Source organism: Vipera ursinii (assembly GCF_947247035.1).
Source record: "Vipera ursinii genome assembly, chromosome: 3".
NCBI classification, from domain to species: Eukaryota; Metazoa; Chordata; class Lepidosauria; order Squamata; family Viperidae; genus Vipera; species Vipera ursinii.
Genome location: NC_139516.1, coordinates 35,697,642 through 35,713,614, shown reverse-complemented (window position 1 = coordinate 35,713,614; position 15,973 = coordinate 35,697,642). Strand labels below are relative to the sequence as shown.

Genomic DNA, 15,973 nt, shown 5'->3' with positions numbered 1-15,973 from the left:
TGGCATCTTCAAAGGAAATCATAGACAACAAGCAACTGAATAGGGACTGTCTGGGCTGCTGTCTTTAAAGCCAAAATGACCTGACTTCTGATTGGTTTTTAGCCAAACTGGTTTGTTTTTGGTGCAGGCTGGTGAAGGCTAGTCTCACATTGGTTCTTCGTTTGTGCCAATCCTAATTGGTGGTTTTAGTGCTGTTTGATCCTGATTGTTCATGCTGGCTTCTGAGTGGTCATAGTCTGCAGTGCTTCTTGTAGCAGACCACCTTGCCTCTGAAGATGCCAGCCACAGATGCCAGCAAAACATCAGGAAATTCTATTGTCAATACCATGGTCATTATTGTTCTGTCCATATAACTAAAAGCTTTGCAGTTCAATAGTCAATATAGTCAACTATAGTTAAATTTCTATAGTGAAAATCAATGTCCGAAAAAGGTGTTCAGACTAGCTACAATATTTTTTTTATTTTACCGGTAATTCCATTTATATCCCGCCCTTCTCCGAAGAATATAGAAGCAGGATAACTATATATTTTATTTGATAGCTCTATCTACTTGATAGGTCTGCCCACTTGAAATACATTTTGGGCAACTAATTCAGGTGGGAAAAATCTTAATGGGCCAGACAACATTGTGTATGAAATATTGTTTCTTATATGTCTAAAGAAATACCAACTGTAGCATGAACCACTATGAGAACTGGCAATGTGGAAATAATAATGGCTTACGTACAGGTCATGAACCTCCACCACAATTAAACTTCATGAAGGTGAAGGTTTGTTCTCCAAGCTTGTGGGCTGGTTTCCAAATGTTTCATTACTAGGCTAGGTAACATCTTCAGTGGAGTTTAAGGAGTGTCAGTGTTTTTCTATTTATAAGGGCTTCCGGTGTGGGTGTGTCAGGTGAGGATGTTATCTGACACACCTACACCTGAAGCCCTTATAAGCAGAACACTGACACTGACATCCCCTAAACTCCATTGAAGATGTTAGTTAGTTTGGAAACAAAATGTTTGGAAACCAACTCACAAGCTTGGAGAACGAACCTTCACCCTCATCCTACACCAGAGCTACAGATATTTGCTATTAAATTTCATTTTACAGGCAATAATACAGTCTATCCACCATTATCTGGAAAATCCAAAAGAAACACAGAATCTGAATATTTGTTCTTGATGCTACTCATTTTTTTTCTTTAATGGAATACAGAGAAAGTATAGTTGCATATCTCAAATTATATATCATGGAACAGGTTGAAAGATTTTCTTGCTGAATAAAGCAAGCACTAAACCCTCTGTAGTTACAGTGTGGGCTGCATTTCAGTCAGTAAGTGATGGCATCTCTTGAGCAAAGTTCTGATCTGACATGATGTCAGATAAAGAACCAGCTTTCTTTCTGCATTTCAAATGCCATCAACTCAGAATTCCCATGTTTTCTGTATGGCAGAGATGGTACTATACTGACAGATTGTGGCAATAATCATTGTGTGGACACGGCCTGGCAAGAAGGCAAGAGTTCCTGTTGGCCTGATGGCATGAATTGCAGTACAGGTAGTCCTCGATTTATGACCACAATTCAGCCCAAAATTTCTGTTGCTAAGCAAGACAGTTGTTGAGTTGAGTTTTGCCCTATTTTACATCTTTTCTTGCTATAGTTGTTAAATGAATAACTGCATCTGTTAAGTTAGTAACACAGTTGTTAAGTGAATCTGACTTCCCCATTGACTTTTCTTGTCAAAGGTTTGCAAAAGGTGAACACATGACATTGCAACTGTCATAAACTGTCATTGCAATATGCTATTTTCCAAGGGTCCAAATTTTGATCACATGATCACAGGGATGCTGCAACAGTTGTAAGTGTAAAAACTGGTCATAAGTCACTTTTTCCAGTGCCATTGTAACTTCAAATGGTCACTAAATGAATGGTTGTAAGTCAAGAACTACCTGTAATAAAACCTTCCCTAATGTCCAAAAATGCTGTGGTACAATAGATAATGCAGAAAAATAATGAGACACAGGAAGCACCAAGAAGAAAAAAAAAGTGATGCACGTAGGCTCTATGGAAGGGCTCTTCATGTTTCTATGAAAGAAATATGACCTGAAATAAATAGAAAAGGCAGAATAATAGTTAATTACATTATAGAACTCTAGGAAAAACACCTACAGTAGAACATCTGTGCTGAAAAAACGCATGCTGTCATAGTCAAACTGTGACTTGCAAGGACCAAAGTTAAATAACAAAAACAATGATTTCCACAGTTGAAATGAAGAGTTAGGAACCATGAGGAATATTCATAATATAGATCACTAGTTTCTGCAGTGGGTAACACACAATTTTCTACAAAAATCTGTTATAGCTAGTTTTGTTGTGCTATACCATAGCTGTTACACCATCAAATATATGAAAGCATATTAAGAAATCAGAATAAATAACTGTAACCAAATTGTACAGCAATACAGAAAGCAATGAACATGTAAAATGCACACAATCTTTGTCACATGAAAACAGCAAGGACCAGACAGAAGGAAAGCAGTCAGAAATTAAGAAAGGGTATGTTTTTTAAATTACCCTATACGTTATGCTTCACTAAGAAAGACTGTATCTTCTTAAGAACAAACTGACTTGTATGTTTATTAAACCATCCCACAAATTCGCATTTAAGTCTTTGGATGAATTAGAAAAGGTCAGCACTACAATCAGGCTTAAGTTTGTAAGGTTACAACTTTCCTTTGCCAAACCAATGGTTAATTATTTAGCCTTGTAATGGACACTAAGGAGCTTGCCAATAGATAGTTTTACTTTGCAAAAAAAGAAAGAAGATTTGCAAGATTTGTACACCTCCATTTTGTATATTTCTAAGAAAAGTGCATAACAGTGAACTGCATTTCTTGTTTTGTGATTGGAAATTGGATTATTTGGGAAACCGGCTAGGGTTAAGACTAGAAATAAAAAAAAATGAGATTTGTTTCTAGATTTGCATAGAAAGCAAAGCACAAACAAGAGTGTAGATTTGTGCCCAAGACAAAGTACATGTTTCAGAAAAGTTATTGTATGGCTATTTTCTCTGACATTCAGCCATTATACCATAATTGAAATGTCCATAACTGAGCCAGCAAGTCAAAGTTCTAATGGGTCATTTATGCTCAGATGGCATGATGGTATACCTCTAATTTCTAAACTTCTGACACTATCATTCTTTTAAAATTAAGGTAAGGTGCAAAACCACAATGTACCTTATAGAAAATCCAATATGAGATAAATAAAGTCTTCTTCAAGTAACCCTGATTCATGATGACTTCATGTAGAATTCTTGGCATCAACAAAGAAGTATTTTGCCACTGCTTTTGAGACTATTTGTTTTTTATTTTCAAGCCTGACCTGTGATGGTATTTCTTGGTGTTCTCTCAGGTGTGACTCTGCTTAGATTTTTGAGGCCAATCTCACACAATTGCTGCCTGGGCTGAAAATGTGTTATTTCCTCCAAATAACTATTTCAGGTAAGTAGATAGGGCTGACTAGTGCTAAGATAAAGGCCTGATGTTTTGGCCATTAAATCAGTTGTATCCAAGATCTTAACACTGGAAATGTCAATCAGGCACCATAGCCCCTTTGAGTTTGGGATCTTTAACAAAACTAATAAAATATTTTAAAAGGATGCCATTGGGGGAAAGGTATACTTCTCATTGTCCTGTTGGTGATTTGGCAGCATCAAACATCTTCTTCCTGCCTTCCATTCCTGACATGGCCTCCACATTCTTACGCCAGTCACCCACTTCTACTGGACGTTCCTGTGAAGGAAACCAAGATGTTAGTCCTTACTTGAGGGCTAACTTGTACAAGTAGAGATGAAGATATTCACTCTGTATATGCTATATGAAAAGAAAGTTGAGGAATACAATGTAAGGTCACATGACTAAACTTTTATAAATATAGTTAATATAGGAAGGATTCCATAAGGATATATTGTACTGGCAGGTTTCCTGACATACATTAATATATGCAGAAAATAGAATCTAGACAGGCTGAGCACCAATAAACTCTTCAAGAAGAGTTATTTTAAAAAAGCAGTCTTTGGCATTCAGGGAGTAAAGATGAATATACGAACCAAGATTTAATGGACAGAATCAAAGCATCTTCTAATTTTAATCAAAACTGTACTGTTTAAGCACTGGAATATATGCCTCTATCCAGGCTAGCTCTGTCTGGAATTTACCATATGCTAAAAATTTTCAGATCTATTTTCAGATTTATTACTATGTGTAAAAATATGTGTAATTATATGTAATCATTAAACCTTTTATTTCCTTCATCAATATCCTTGCAAAACTGGCCATGTGCATTGTGGGTTCCTTTACTTCTTATGAAATATTCTCCATTAATCATTGATGTTGGAAAAAAAGTCAATGGACAGATTCACATATACAGGTCTAAGCACTGACTTTTCATCCAAGGGAATCAATACAATAAATAGAAAGTGATGATCTCTGTGGTTGAATTATGTTATTCATGACAGGCTGCTGAAAATTATTTTCTGTGTATTGAGTGACTAGTTATCCCGGAATGATATTTGCAAACATCCATATCATCACTTGCTCCTATGCATAGCTGGCAATGTCTGGTATGCTAAAACCCATCTATAGATCTGATAACCCTTTGTTTAAGTCACCTGACAGTAACATATTTCTTCATTTCTGGCTTGCTTTAACTCTTTTTTTATTGTCATCTTTAAGAGTTACAGATATTTCAGTGGCCCATATGCCTTTTTCTTTATTTTTTTCATCAAGTACTATATTCAATTGTTTCTTATCTACAAATGTTCACCACAGCTGGAACCAGAATTTCAGTTGCTAAACAAGGTGGTTGTTAAATGAGCTATGACTGACTTTACAACATTTTCCATGGTTGTTATGTGAATTGCTGCAGTTGTTAAATAAATCATATGGTCATTAAGTGAATCCGGCTTCCTCCATTGATTTTGCTGGCTGGGAAAGTTGCAATTGGTGATCATGTGACTCAGGGATGCAGAATTACTGTATTGTAAATATGTTCCATTTGTCAAGCACCCCAATTTTGATCACATAACTCTGGGAATGCTGCAATGGCCATGTGCAAGGATTGGTCTTAGGTCGCTTTGTTCAGTGCCAGTGTAAGTTTGAGTAGTCGCTAAACCAGTGGTTGCAAGTTGAGGACTACCTGTAGACCAAGAAAATTCCAGTCTAGAAGATGCAACAAAATAGAGTGGTTTTCTTCCATGATAAAATCCTGGTTCCTATTGGCAGGGCATAGAGAATTGCAAATCATATGGATGAACTTATCAATTTTACTTTAATGAGTGGGCTCTCCAACAATTTTCACAATTCTCATCCTTCATGGGAGAAGCTGTCTTAATTTTAGTTCCTGTTCCATATACCTTTTACAATCCTCAATCTATTTAATATGTTCATTTACGAACCAGTAAAAGTAAGGAATATCTATTTATTTATTTATTTATTATTAAATTTATATGCCACCCATCTGGCCATCATGTGGCTCTACGGAAGAAGATTAATCAAGAGAAAATGTAAGAATATATTTCTTCATGATGACATTAAAAAATGCAAGTACATGGGACACTGAGCAAACGTGATATACAGGCAATAGGTGGGATTTCCAGTCCCCGACCTTTTCTGTGTCCTCCTTCTTGACAGACTTGAGGTTGGCTCTCAGGTCCATAGATACTTTGTGCTTTGAGCCAAGCAGAGCTCTAAGCATGGCATCTGCAGACACCCGGACACGGCGTAAGGGAGGACGCTTGAATTTTCCCCTAAGGTCAAGCACCTTCAGTTTCAAGTCTTTAATCTGAAGAATAGACAATATAAATGGTCATGTATTGTAAGAGATCTAAGGACACACACACACAAACAAAAGACTTGCTCTTTCCCAGGAAAATAGTAGTAGGAGTCCAGCCCACTCGCTAGGTTACAAGAAGGAATGCTTTGGAAAGCTTATTTTGCTGAAAGGTACTCTGCATTCTGTATTACGTATGTTAGCTGCCTTCAATTATTTATAAAAATTAATAAAGGTGGGAATATAAATAATATAAACAAATATTCAGTAGCCTCGGAAAAACAGGAGCCGTGGTTTGTAATCTCAGTTTCCTTGCTTTCAGGCTGCCCACGTTTTATTCATTTCACTGCTAAGGGGGGAATTAGCATCTCTACTAAAGCAAGAAAACATATAAGGTTATATATAGAACATTAGCCTGGAATCCATATTTAAAAATAATAATCCAGAGCTCTTATGGAAGATTCTGAAGATCTTCCTATTTACAATTTAAGACAAGGAAATGCTCCATTCTGGTTACCTTATGCCAGCAGGCAAAAGGGTCTAGGACAGGGGTAGGCAACCTCGGCTCTTTTATGACTCATGGACTTCAACTCCCAGAATTCCTGAGTCAGCATATGCTGACTCAGGAATTCTGGGAGTTGAGGTCCATGAGTCATAAAAGAGCCGAGGTTGCCTACCCCTGGTCTAGGACAACTTGCTGCAGCCAACTCACCACAGCCAACTTGTCACAAGGCACCTCACCATGGCCAGCTCGCCGTGGGACAACTTGCCGAGGGACAAGAGTTACACGAATATTGAAGAAATGGTAGAATAGAATCATTAAGGAAAGGATGCCAAAGAAGGAACAAAATGAAATGTGAATGATGAAAATTAAAATAATTTTTAAATTATTTTAAATAATTAAATTGAATTATTGAATTGTCCTGTGGCAAGTTGTCCATGGCAAGTTGTCCTGCAGTGAGTTGGCTGTGGTAAGTTGTCCCATTCTGCAGTCAGAAACATAAGCCAGAATTCATTTTAGAACAAAATGGGTAAAATAGTTCATGATCTTTAAGACTGCCTCATAAAGCTGTTATCTAATCTATATTGGATATTTTCTTACAGACAATGATACTTTCTTGTTTTTTGCCTTAATGTGTTATTTTTATCTGAGAATTTAAATAAGAACCATTCTCCATCTTCTTACCTCCCGTGTGTTATGGTTACACTTTGCTTCAATATCATATCTCTCTTCATCTACAATGTCTACTTTCTCATGAAGCTCCCGACACAGATCCTGTGCAATTAAAAGGGGGAAATGTCAAAGGATATCTTTTCCAGACCTTGGATCGGGTTATTTCTTACTGATATTTCATTGGGGGAATATATAGGATCAGATACTTTGGTTAGGCATTGTTTCAATGCTAGACATTGTCAGCCCTGATATTCTTTTGATCAGAACTTCAGAACTGTAAAGATCTTAAATCAGCAGCATTTGATATCAGTATTTGTGGTAGCCATTCTGTTCAGTGATCCCAAAAGACTCCATAGCCAGATATATGACATTCTTCATGGATGATCAAGGTCTAAAAATAACTTTACTTTTTTGTGGCAATTTAGGACACATTTAATACATATATACACATACAGTATTGCAAATGTGCAGAACATACAGATTATATACAGAAAGAAAAATGTAACGCTGAAGTATTAAGCACCATTGTTTCTTACAACCTAAAAATAATGAAATGGTGGACAAACATGAAATTTGGAAAAATCACCAGAGCCAATCTGGTGGAAGCTACACATAATTATCGGCGGGTGGGGGTGGGGGTGGAGGAAGGGTGTTACTTTAAATAAGACAACAATCTGTATGACTCAAGTTTAAATATTTCTGTTTCAGTTGTAGTATGTAAATATTTTAATAAATCAATCTAAATATGGAAATAATGCAGATGACACAATAATATATGTCCTCTTTTGATTCTTGTTTTAGTGACAGCACTGCTATTGCATGACAGCACAGAGGTGGCGACAGTATTTTGCCCTACTAATATGAGAAACTTGAAATTGTGGTGACGAAAAATCTGTCAAATGTCAGTCAAACATTCTCATTTTATCTAAACTTCAAAAGTGACATTTTTGGATAATTTTCTCCCCAGTTTCTTGAAGCATCTCTTATATCTAGTTTAGACAATATGGCATCTTGACCCATCACTCTCAGTCCAGCTCTCCTCACAAAGTTGTCATTGTGGGGAAAATTGGAGGAAGAAAGAACATTATGTATGTTCGCCACCTTGAGCTATTTATAAATATATATATAAAGGTAGAATTTTAAGAAATCTTTAAAAACCCCAATGATATATGTATTATTCCACCTTTTGGGAAGGGAAAAGATGGCATGAACTGGAGTTCTGAATTAAACTTCTAATACAGCTCCTCAGAGTCCTGTGTAATTCAACATGTCCACCTAGACATCCACTAAACCAAAAATCTACCTGGAGTTGTGAATAGGAAAGCCCACTGATATGCATAGGTGTTATCCTTTCTGCCAAATATCTCTCCTTCTCTCCTTGTTTGTCTATTTGTTCTTGATCCCATTCTTCTTTGGCTTTAGCCAGCATTAAACTCTAAGAAAAAAAATAGGGAAACATTTGAAATACCTTAAAATTAACCTTAAAATACCTTTTTCACCATGAGTCTGAAATATCAGCCACAACAAAGGTTTATGAAGAATTCCTATTTATAATGCACAAGGCAGAAGCCTTCATCCAGTTCTCCAACCTTCTGCCTACAAATGAGCAGCAAATAAAATTGGGAAGGCTGTCCCAAATTTACATAGGAGAATTTGTTCTGTACCATTACATGCAAGAGTATCTGACTTTAATTAATGCATCATAGCTTGCATCATGACTTACCTTTAGAAGGAGTTTGCGTGAAGCTGTGATCTTGGGCTTCCTCTAAAGAGCAAAAATAAAAGAAATCAAGGGCACCATTTCAACAACACAGTGATAATCACATATTCATACTGGCAAATGATAAGAAAAATAAATCCTGGAACTGTACTTACCTCCCTACAGAAATTCATTTGGGAGAAGGAAGAAAGAGAGGGAAAAAGTGGAAAGAACAGAATGAATACATGAAATGTAATACTCTACTCAAGATACTGAAAATATGAGTGAGTAAAAACATGTTATCACGCTGGACTCCTTAGTGATTTTGTCTGCCTTTTGAGGTAGGCCAGACTTGAATACCAAAGTTGTGAATACTAAAACTACTTTTATTATAGGCTTAAGTAACAAATATGAATGTGCCTTCCGCCTCCCTTACTGTGACAAATAAATATGATTGATAAACAAACAAATAAAATGTTAAGCAGAACAGGGGAGGGTCAAGTCTAGCACACTTTCTCAAATTCCATTCCTGTTTTGGGCTGACCACTGCTGTTTCTGTCATCTGACCACTGCTTTGGCTGTGGCTTTTCCTCTTTTGTTTAGGATTATTCTCCCATCCTATTGCAGATCTGCACTGATCAGGATGGATTTTCCCATCTGCTGTTGTCTTATTAGCTGTACTATTAGCCTTGTTAAAACCTCTTCTTAATAATAATAATAATAATAATAATAATAATAATAATAATAATAATAATAATAATAGTCATAATAATCACAATGATGTCGTTCTACTATGGTTCTTTAACCTAGCCTTCCCAAAATATGTGCTGTCCTCATGCCTTGAACTACAATTTTCTAGAGGACTTTCCATAAAATGGAAACATTTATATATTAAATACTGGAGCCTAGACTCAGACAATAAGAATTATTTTCACACTTGATCACATCTGCAAATGTACTCACATTTGAATAATTGACTGGTGAATTGCCATATTTTGACTATGAGGTAATTACATTCCTTAAACAAAAGGATAGCTATCCCCAGGTAAAAGCTACTCTTATCAATTCCTCATCCTGATCATTTATGGAACACATTGCTGCATTGGAAAATCTTTGAGTTTTTTTCTGCCATTTAGTGATTGCTGTGCAAAACTAGTTTATATGTTTGACCTCAAAATGATCTGTAAATGGTCTGTAACTATTGGTAATCAATTGGGTTCCGCATCTATTCTCAGCCAGTGATATTTATTGGAATGTTGGTGGATGATTTGTAATATATCACCAATATTCAGTGTTGAATCAAAACTGATTGGCAAATCTCTACTTTCCACTTTAGCTTTTCTATAGTAAAACCTTTGTGCATTGCTGAGAAATATGTAGGAATCCTTCATTTACATTTTGTATTGCACTTCTTTGCCTAATAGAGAGGGAAGAAATATCACAGGTAGAATCAACATTGAAAAACCCATAATCCAAGTGATTGCCACCTTGATATATCTCAGTGACAGGCACCTGACTGTCAAGATGTCAGAGGAGGGGTTATAGAGTGAATGAAGGAGAGCAAGTTTGCCTTTGGTAAGGGAGTAATTTGTAACTGGCCAAACCCAGCAGTTCATATGGTACATAGGGAAAGCCTGCCTGAAGCCCATTTTATAATAGTAACTACAATATTAATTTTCCAAAGTGTCTGCCCCCCCATTAAAGGTTAAATATCTGGTAGTAATTTATTTACAAATTTGAAAATTCAGTGCTTGTAGCCTTCATTTATAAAGCTTGCTGAAAAGAAAATCAAGAGACCAAAAATGAATGGGTTTCTAATTTAGAGATTTTTTTTCTTTTAAAAGTTAAACCTGAATATCAAATTTCTCATATTAAAACTAAACCCAGAAGTGTGTTTTGATTAGTTTAATTTGAGAGCTATTGTTTATACAAGTAACCATGTAAAAATTGTCCTGTAATCACCAGTTTGGAAGAAAATCCCATTTAACTTAATGAGACTAACCTTTGAGTAGACATACACGCTTGGTATAAAATTTAAACTGTATCCAAGACATGATTGGATATTGGAAAACAGCAGCTCTTTATCAAGTTCTGTTCTCAACAGGCAGAGAATGAAATGGAGGAGAGGTGAAGAAACCTATAGTGCAATATTAAGTACCTCATTTATCTACTTCACATAGAAGGTAAATGGAGGAACAACTCATTTTGAGATTTTTAACCAACAAACTCATAGCAAGGATCACATTTCAAATTGCAATCATTCTGAGATCAAAGTCAGATGATTAATCTGAACCACATGTGAATGTAGGATATCTCGGCCAATGGGGAAAATAAAATATTTACTCACACTTCAGGCATTGTGGAAATAAATGTTGTGCCTACAAATCAAAATAAAAAATCAAATCAAAATAAAGCAGTGAGTTACAAGAAATGAAACAATTCCAGCATTTAAAAATGAATGCAACAATGATGCATAATATAAGCAACCTCCATTTATTCTGTATTATATTCATTTTATATTTCTTTATTCCAAGATTCCAGGTGGTTAGAAAAAGTGAGAATGAATAATAGAATAATAGAATAATAGAATTTCCCAGCAATGAAGCACTTGATATGTTTTGTCCCCAAGGGGAGAGTGGCAGCTCTAATGGAGTGGTAAATGCCATTGAACAAACAGTAAAAATAATTGTTATGACAATGAACAACAAAAAACTGTTTTATTGTTATTACTGGATAAAATCAAATATATTTAAAATCAAAAAGATGACCCATAATAAATTGGAGTGCATTTATGTGAAGCATTCTGTGTACGTATCTACAATATAACAGTTTTGCCAATATTATCAGTTCCAGCTTGTGGATATTCTCTGTATAGGTTCTCTTAAAACTAAAACCACTGAATCCTAAATGCAGACCTGGATGTATAACTTCAGACGATAACTCTGGACATAAAGCCTAGAAAGCACAAAGTGAATTCCATGGTTTTTACTTCTGAGGAACAAGCATAGAATTGGACACAGGTTCATAAATAGAGCTTAACTCTCAAATGGATCCCCCAATGTTGAGAGAGCTCAGAAGCCAAGTCCCACCCCTGTGATGAGAACTGAGAGAAGAATGGAAGGAGAAGAATCTGATAGCCACTTATTCCCACTGCTGCCTTACTCACAGCAGCAAGCATGAGCAGGCAAGAGTTGCTTCTCCTCAGTCCTCAAAGTATTTCTCCTTCTCTATCAACTTCTTGCATTCAAACTCTGCCCTCAAGACCCTTCTGAACATCTTTTTTTGGGGGGAGGTGGGGGGTGGGCTTAACATCTTTGAAAGGCAAAAATGTCCTTGCTACCATCCAACAAGTGAGCATTTCCCGCATCTCTGCTGCCATCTTGTGGCTAACTAGCTTTTAGTTGCCTGGCCATGATCACTGTACCTCACACAATCAAATTTGTTATAAAGGGATGGGGATGGGGCAGGGGGTGGGCAGCAAGGGGACCTTTAGTGTCTGCCTTCTCTCCCTTCCCTATCCTTATTGTACTATTTTCTCCTTTGTCAGTCTTGTATTAAGTCTGCAGAAAGTACTGGGCAATATTAAAGCCCTCAAACGTAGATACCCCGGACACTTGTACCCCTTGCCTGCAGACTCTTGGGTCCTGAATCTTTGAAGACTCCAAAGTAACAATTGGAATATTTATTAAGAGATTTAAAAATAATACTTGTCTGAAATACATTAAAATACTAAAAAAGATTAGATTGTAAAGTGCCTGGGTGGCTTTTTTAAAGCTCTGTACAGACATTTGCAGTTTAAATATTTTGATAAATAGACCTTATGCTATGGTTTCTGTATTCAAATCCTATCTCCAGCAAAGAGGCCTAAATCAAAGTTAAATAGTGTAATCTTCATTTTTTTCAATACAATTCATCCATATTAGCTTCAAATTTTGAGCATTTTCCATAACAAATGTAAAAGCTGCAAACTCCACATCTATAATTCAAAACAAAAGTTTTTAATTTTAACAGATGCAAATTTCTTACTTTTATATATGTGATTATTCTGCAGGTCATCATTGGAAATTTCTGCAATGCTTATATAGAGTATAAAAAATCTAAAAAATGATTCTAAGCAGAGTATTCTTATTATTTAAAAGTAGAGTTTTTAATATTGTGTGAGTGCTACTGAAAATATTCAAAAATAAATTCATCAAATACTATAGTATTTCTACTTAGATAAATTACTTTGGAGTTTAGTTTTTCTTAAGCTGTTTGTTTGACTTCATCATTATGAAGTTAAGAAAACGCAAGAGACCTACAAAACACTGAGAAGACAGTTCAGCACATAAGGCAAAGACAAGCAAAAATGGGCTCCTAGTAATCTGATAAGGAAAATAAGTCTTTGCCGTTTTTCCACAGCTGAACAGGAGCTGGAATTTTGTGTGGGAGAAAATGGATGTTTAGGCATGCCAATTTTCAGTGGGCTTGCTTCACATATTTGTATTGTAATCATATATAATTATTCACATCTGCTCCCAAGGTTTTTCATAAGCACTTCTCTTGAGATCTAATGATTCATAGCTAAAACTGCCCTTAAGCACCTTGCTAATCTATTTTATGTATATAAGTTATTAAATAATAATTAGAAAAAAGACATCTCAGTTTCCCCGTGGCTGGCCTAGCCAACGTAATTGTTTTATCATGCAAAAAGAAGTTGTATGAAGTCCTGTTCAGCCAGCCTGATCTTCCCATCTGGCCTGATCAAAACAAAGCAATGAAGTTATAATTATTTTGCCCTGCTTGAACCTAAATCATTGCAGTTCCTTTAGTATATGATTACCTCAAGGCTAAGTCTTTGATCAAGCATCTTACCCTAGTGCAGTCCAGAGGCAGGAGAGAGATGGTGGCTGGAGAATGGAAAGGCTCAGACTGTGAACGAAAGAGAAAAGGATGGGAGTAATAAATTGAAGCTTGACTACAACTGGTCAGTAAAAATAGAACGGAGAAAAATACCCTTCTGGTATGCCTGCTTCCATACTGTGAATTGTCTACCCACAGACCACACATCCTTACTGTCTAGTCTTTGTGAACTGCTCACATATGCACCTCGTCCATTACTTTTCCAATACTCTTGGAAGAATATAGCACCCAAGAATATATATAATGTATACATTCAGTTGCACCCTGTTCAGTTTCAGTGAAGCTGTGGTGAAATTGGGTACCTATTTCTATTCATGTCTCCCAAGTCTTCTTATCAGAACTAACATATTGTTATTGTTCTTGATATTTTTGTTGAATTGGGAAGGCTGGAGAGTAAAGCCAAAAATTGCAAAACTCAGCATCTAGCAAGCCAAGAACAGAATCTCTTGGCACTGGCATGGATTCAGGCTGAATTTAGGTGGATTGTAACAAAGCCAAAATCTGGTGATTCATTGGCATTTCAGACCTGAGAAAACAGTACTGGATAATAAATACTATGATTCAGTGATTGAGTAAATGCTTTTAGAAGCTCAGGTTCTCAAATCCAGATTGTTTCCAGCATCATCAAAAAAGGAGGGTCAAGCAGAGGATAATCCAGAAAAAAACAAGCCATGATGGATAGTGCAAGATTTAAAAGTCAAAGAGTTATGGCTGTGATATTGCAGCTTCTTTTGTTCTAATACATGGGGCTTCAAACTTGGCCCTTTTATGACTTGTGAACTTCAACTCCCAGAATTCCTCAGCCAGGCACGCTGGCTGAGGAATTCTGGGAGCTGAAGTCCACAAGTCATAAAAGGGCCAAGTTTGAAGACCCCTGTTCTAGTACAATATCAGCTGCTGCAGAAGCTGATCCTTGCCCTGCTTTTTGTTGACCCAGTTTTTGCTCTTTGAGCCATAACAGTAAATAGATCTTCAAATTACTTGTGAGACTATTATAGAGAATGGAGGTAGGTTGCACACTTCCTCATATTTAACTGAATTAAACAGAGACTGGGGCCAGCACAATTGTGTGTGTGATTGTAGTCAAGGCCTAATAATGTTTTTTTTAATTAGGTAATGGGACCAGAACAATACATGTGTGTTGAATTTAAGGCCTAATATTTTTGAAATTAGGCAATAGGCAGCTTTGATGGTAATTTATCAGTCAGCTCCTTATCATCCCCAGACACAGAAAATAACTATGATTAAATATATACACACATACATAGCTATTCCTTCACCTATTCCATGTTTAACTGTGAGGGAACTAAAAGATCTTTTGAAACTTAATAAAAGCATAATTATTCCAAAGTGTAGGGTGCCGGGCATCCTCCTCCCACAAGAAGTATATATGTATGTGTGCATGCATGTGTGGGTGTGTGTGTATTTGATCAAGTAGTTGAGGCACAGGCTGCCAAGAATAGATACAAGGCTCAGTGCAACAGCCTAGCATGATGTCCCTCAAGAAGAGCCACAAATATTTAACATGCATTCACACAAACCAGATTGAACTGGCATATAAACTGCTCATAACTCTACCAATTCATCTCCATCTAATAGCCCCACACATGGATATTGTATGACTTAGGAAGACTCCCTGAAAACAGTAAACCCATACAGCATTGCTTAGGTAGGACATTTGGAAGAGCTGGAAATTAAGGGGTTTTTTTCCTGTGGACTGCCTTTCCTACATTTCAGCCAATGTAGCAGCTGAAATAAGATCTTTGATGGAGATAAAGTTAAACCAAAAAAGTAGAGTACAATGGCCAGTTAGACTTAGCTCTCCCAAAGGAAATGCCATGCAAGGACAGGGAAACAGAGGACAACAACTTGCCTAATATTTGCATACATAATTAGGGTAATTTAAATGGAAATGAAGTAACTCCTAAATAGTGGGGAAGAATTTGGCCAGCTTTGAAACAGAGAATATCTTCAAAGAAAGGGCTATAAAGGAGGACCTAGGCCAGGGGTAGGCAACCTCGGCTCTTTTATGACTCATGGACTTCAACTCCCAGAATTCCTGAGTCAGCTAGTTGAAGTCCATGAGTCATAAAAGAGCCGAGGTTGCCTACCCTTGACCTAGGCAATCATAGAGGAAATATCTTACCAACTGAGAGTGCTATTGTTATTGCAAAATGACCTTTGGTTGGACATTTCACTAAGTGTCAGATTTGGACAAAATATAGGAGCACACATTGTGTCTGATCAGACAGATCATATGTATGACAAATCTACAGCCAGGACTGATAAAAGTGGATGAGAACTATGATTAAAGAATTGCACAGAAACTGGGTTAATCAGAAATTGAGCAATCCATAATTTTATCTCAAATCCATACA

The 15,973-nt window shown here is 36.5% G+C and overlaps 1 protein-coding gene across 1 annotated transcript; it reads right to left on the bottom strand.

The window, feature by feature from the left end:
* Window positions 1–1,174: 1,174 nt before the first annotated feature.
* TNNI1 (troponin I1, slow skeletal type) lies at window positions 1,175–13,624 on the bottom strand. Its single transcript, XM_083357661.1, has 8 exons — window positions 13,548–13,624; window positions 11,037–11,071; window positions 8,718–8,759; window positions 8,298–8,429; window positions 7,007–7,096; window positions 5,656–5,832; window positions 3,672–3,782; window positions 1,175–2,091 (listed from the first exon to the last, which is right to left on the bottom strand). The coding sequence occupies exons 4-7, from the start codon at window positions 8,421–8,423 to the stop codon at window positions 3,675–3,677; spliced, it is 501 nt and encodes a 166-aa protein (XP_083213787.1). The 5' UTR covers window positions 8,424–8,429; window positions 8,718–8,759; window positions 11,037–11,071; window positions 13,548–13,624; the 3' UTR covers window positions 1,175–2,091; window positions 3,672–3,674.
* Window positions 13,625–15,973: the final 2,349 nt, after the last annotated feature.

Excerpts from the sequence above, each read along its gene's own strand:
- TNNI1 (XM_083357661.1), bottom strand. The coding sequence starts at position 8,423 with ATGCTGGCTAAAGCCAAAGAAGAATGGGATCAAGAACAAATAGACAAA. Across the intron at positions 7,097-8,297 it reads TTTCCTATTCACAACTCCAG|GATCTGTGTCGGGAGCTTCA; the intron begins GTAGATTTTTGG and ends TTAATTGCACAG. Across the intron at positions 3,783-5,655 it reads AGAAGGAGGACACAGAAAAG|GAACGTCCAGTAGAAGTGGG; the intron begins GTCGGGGACTGG and ends TTTCCTTCACAG.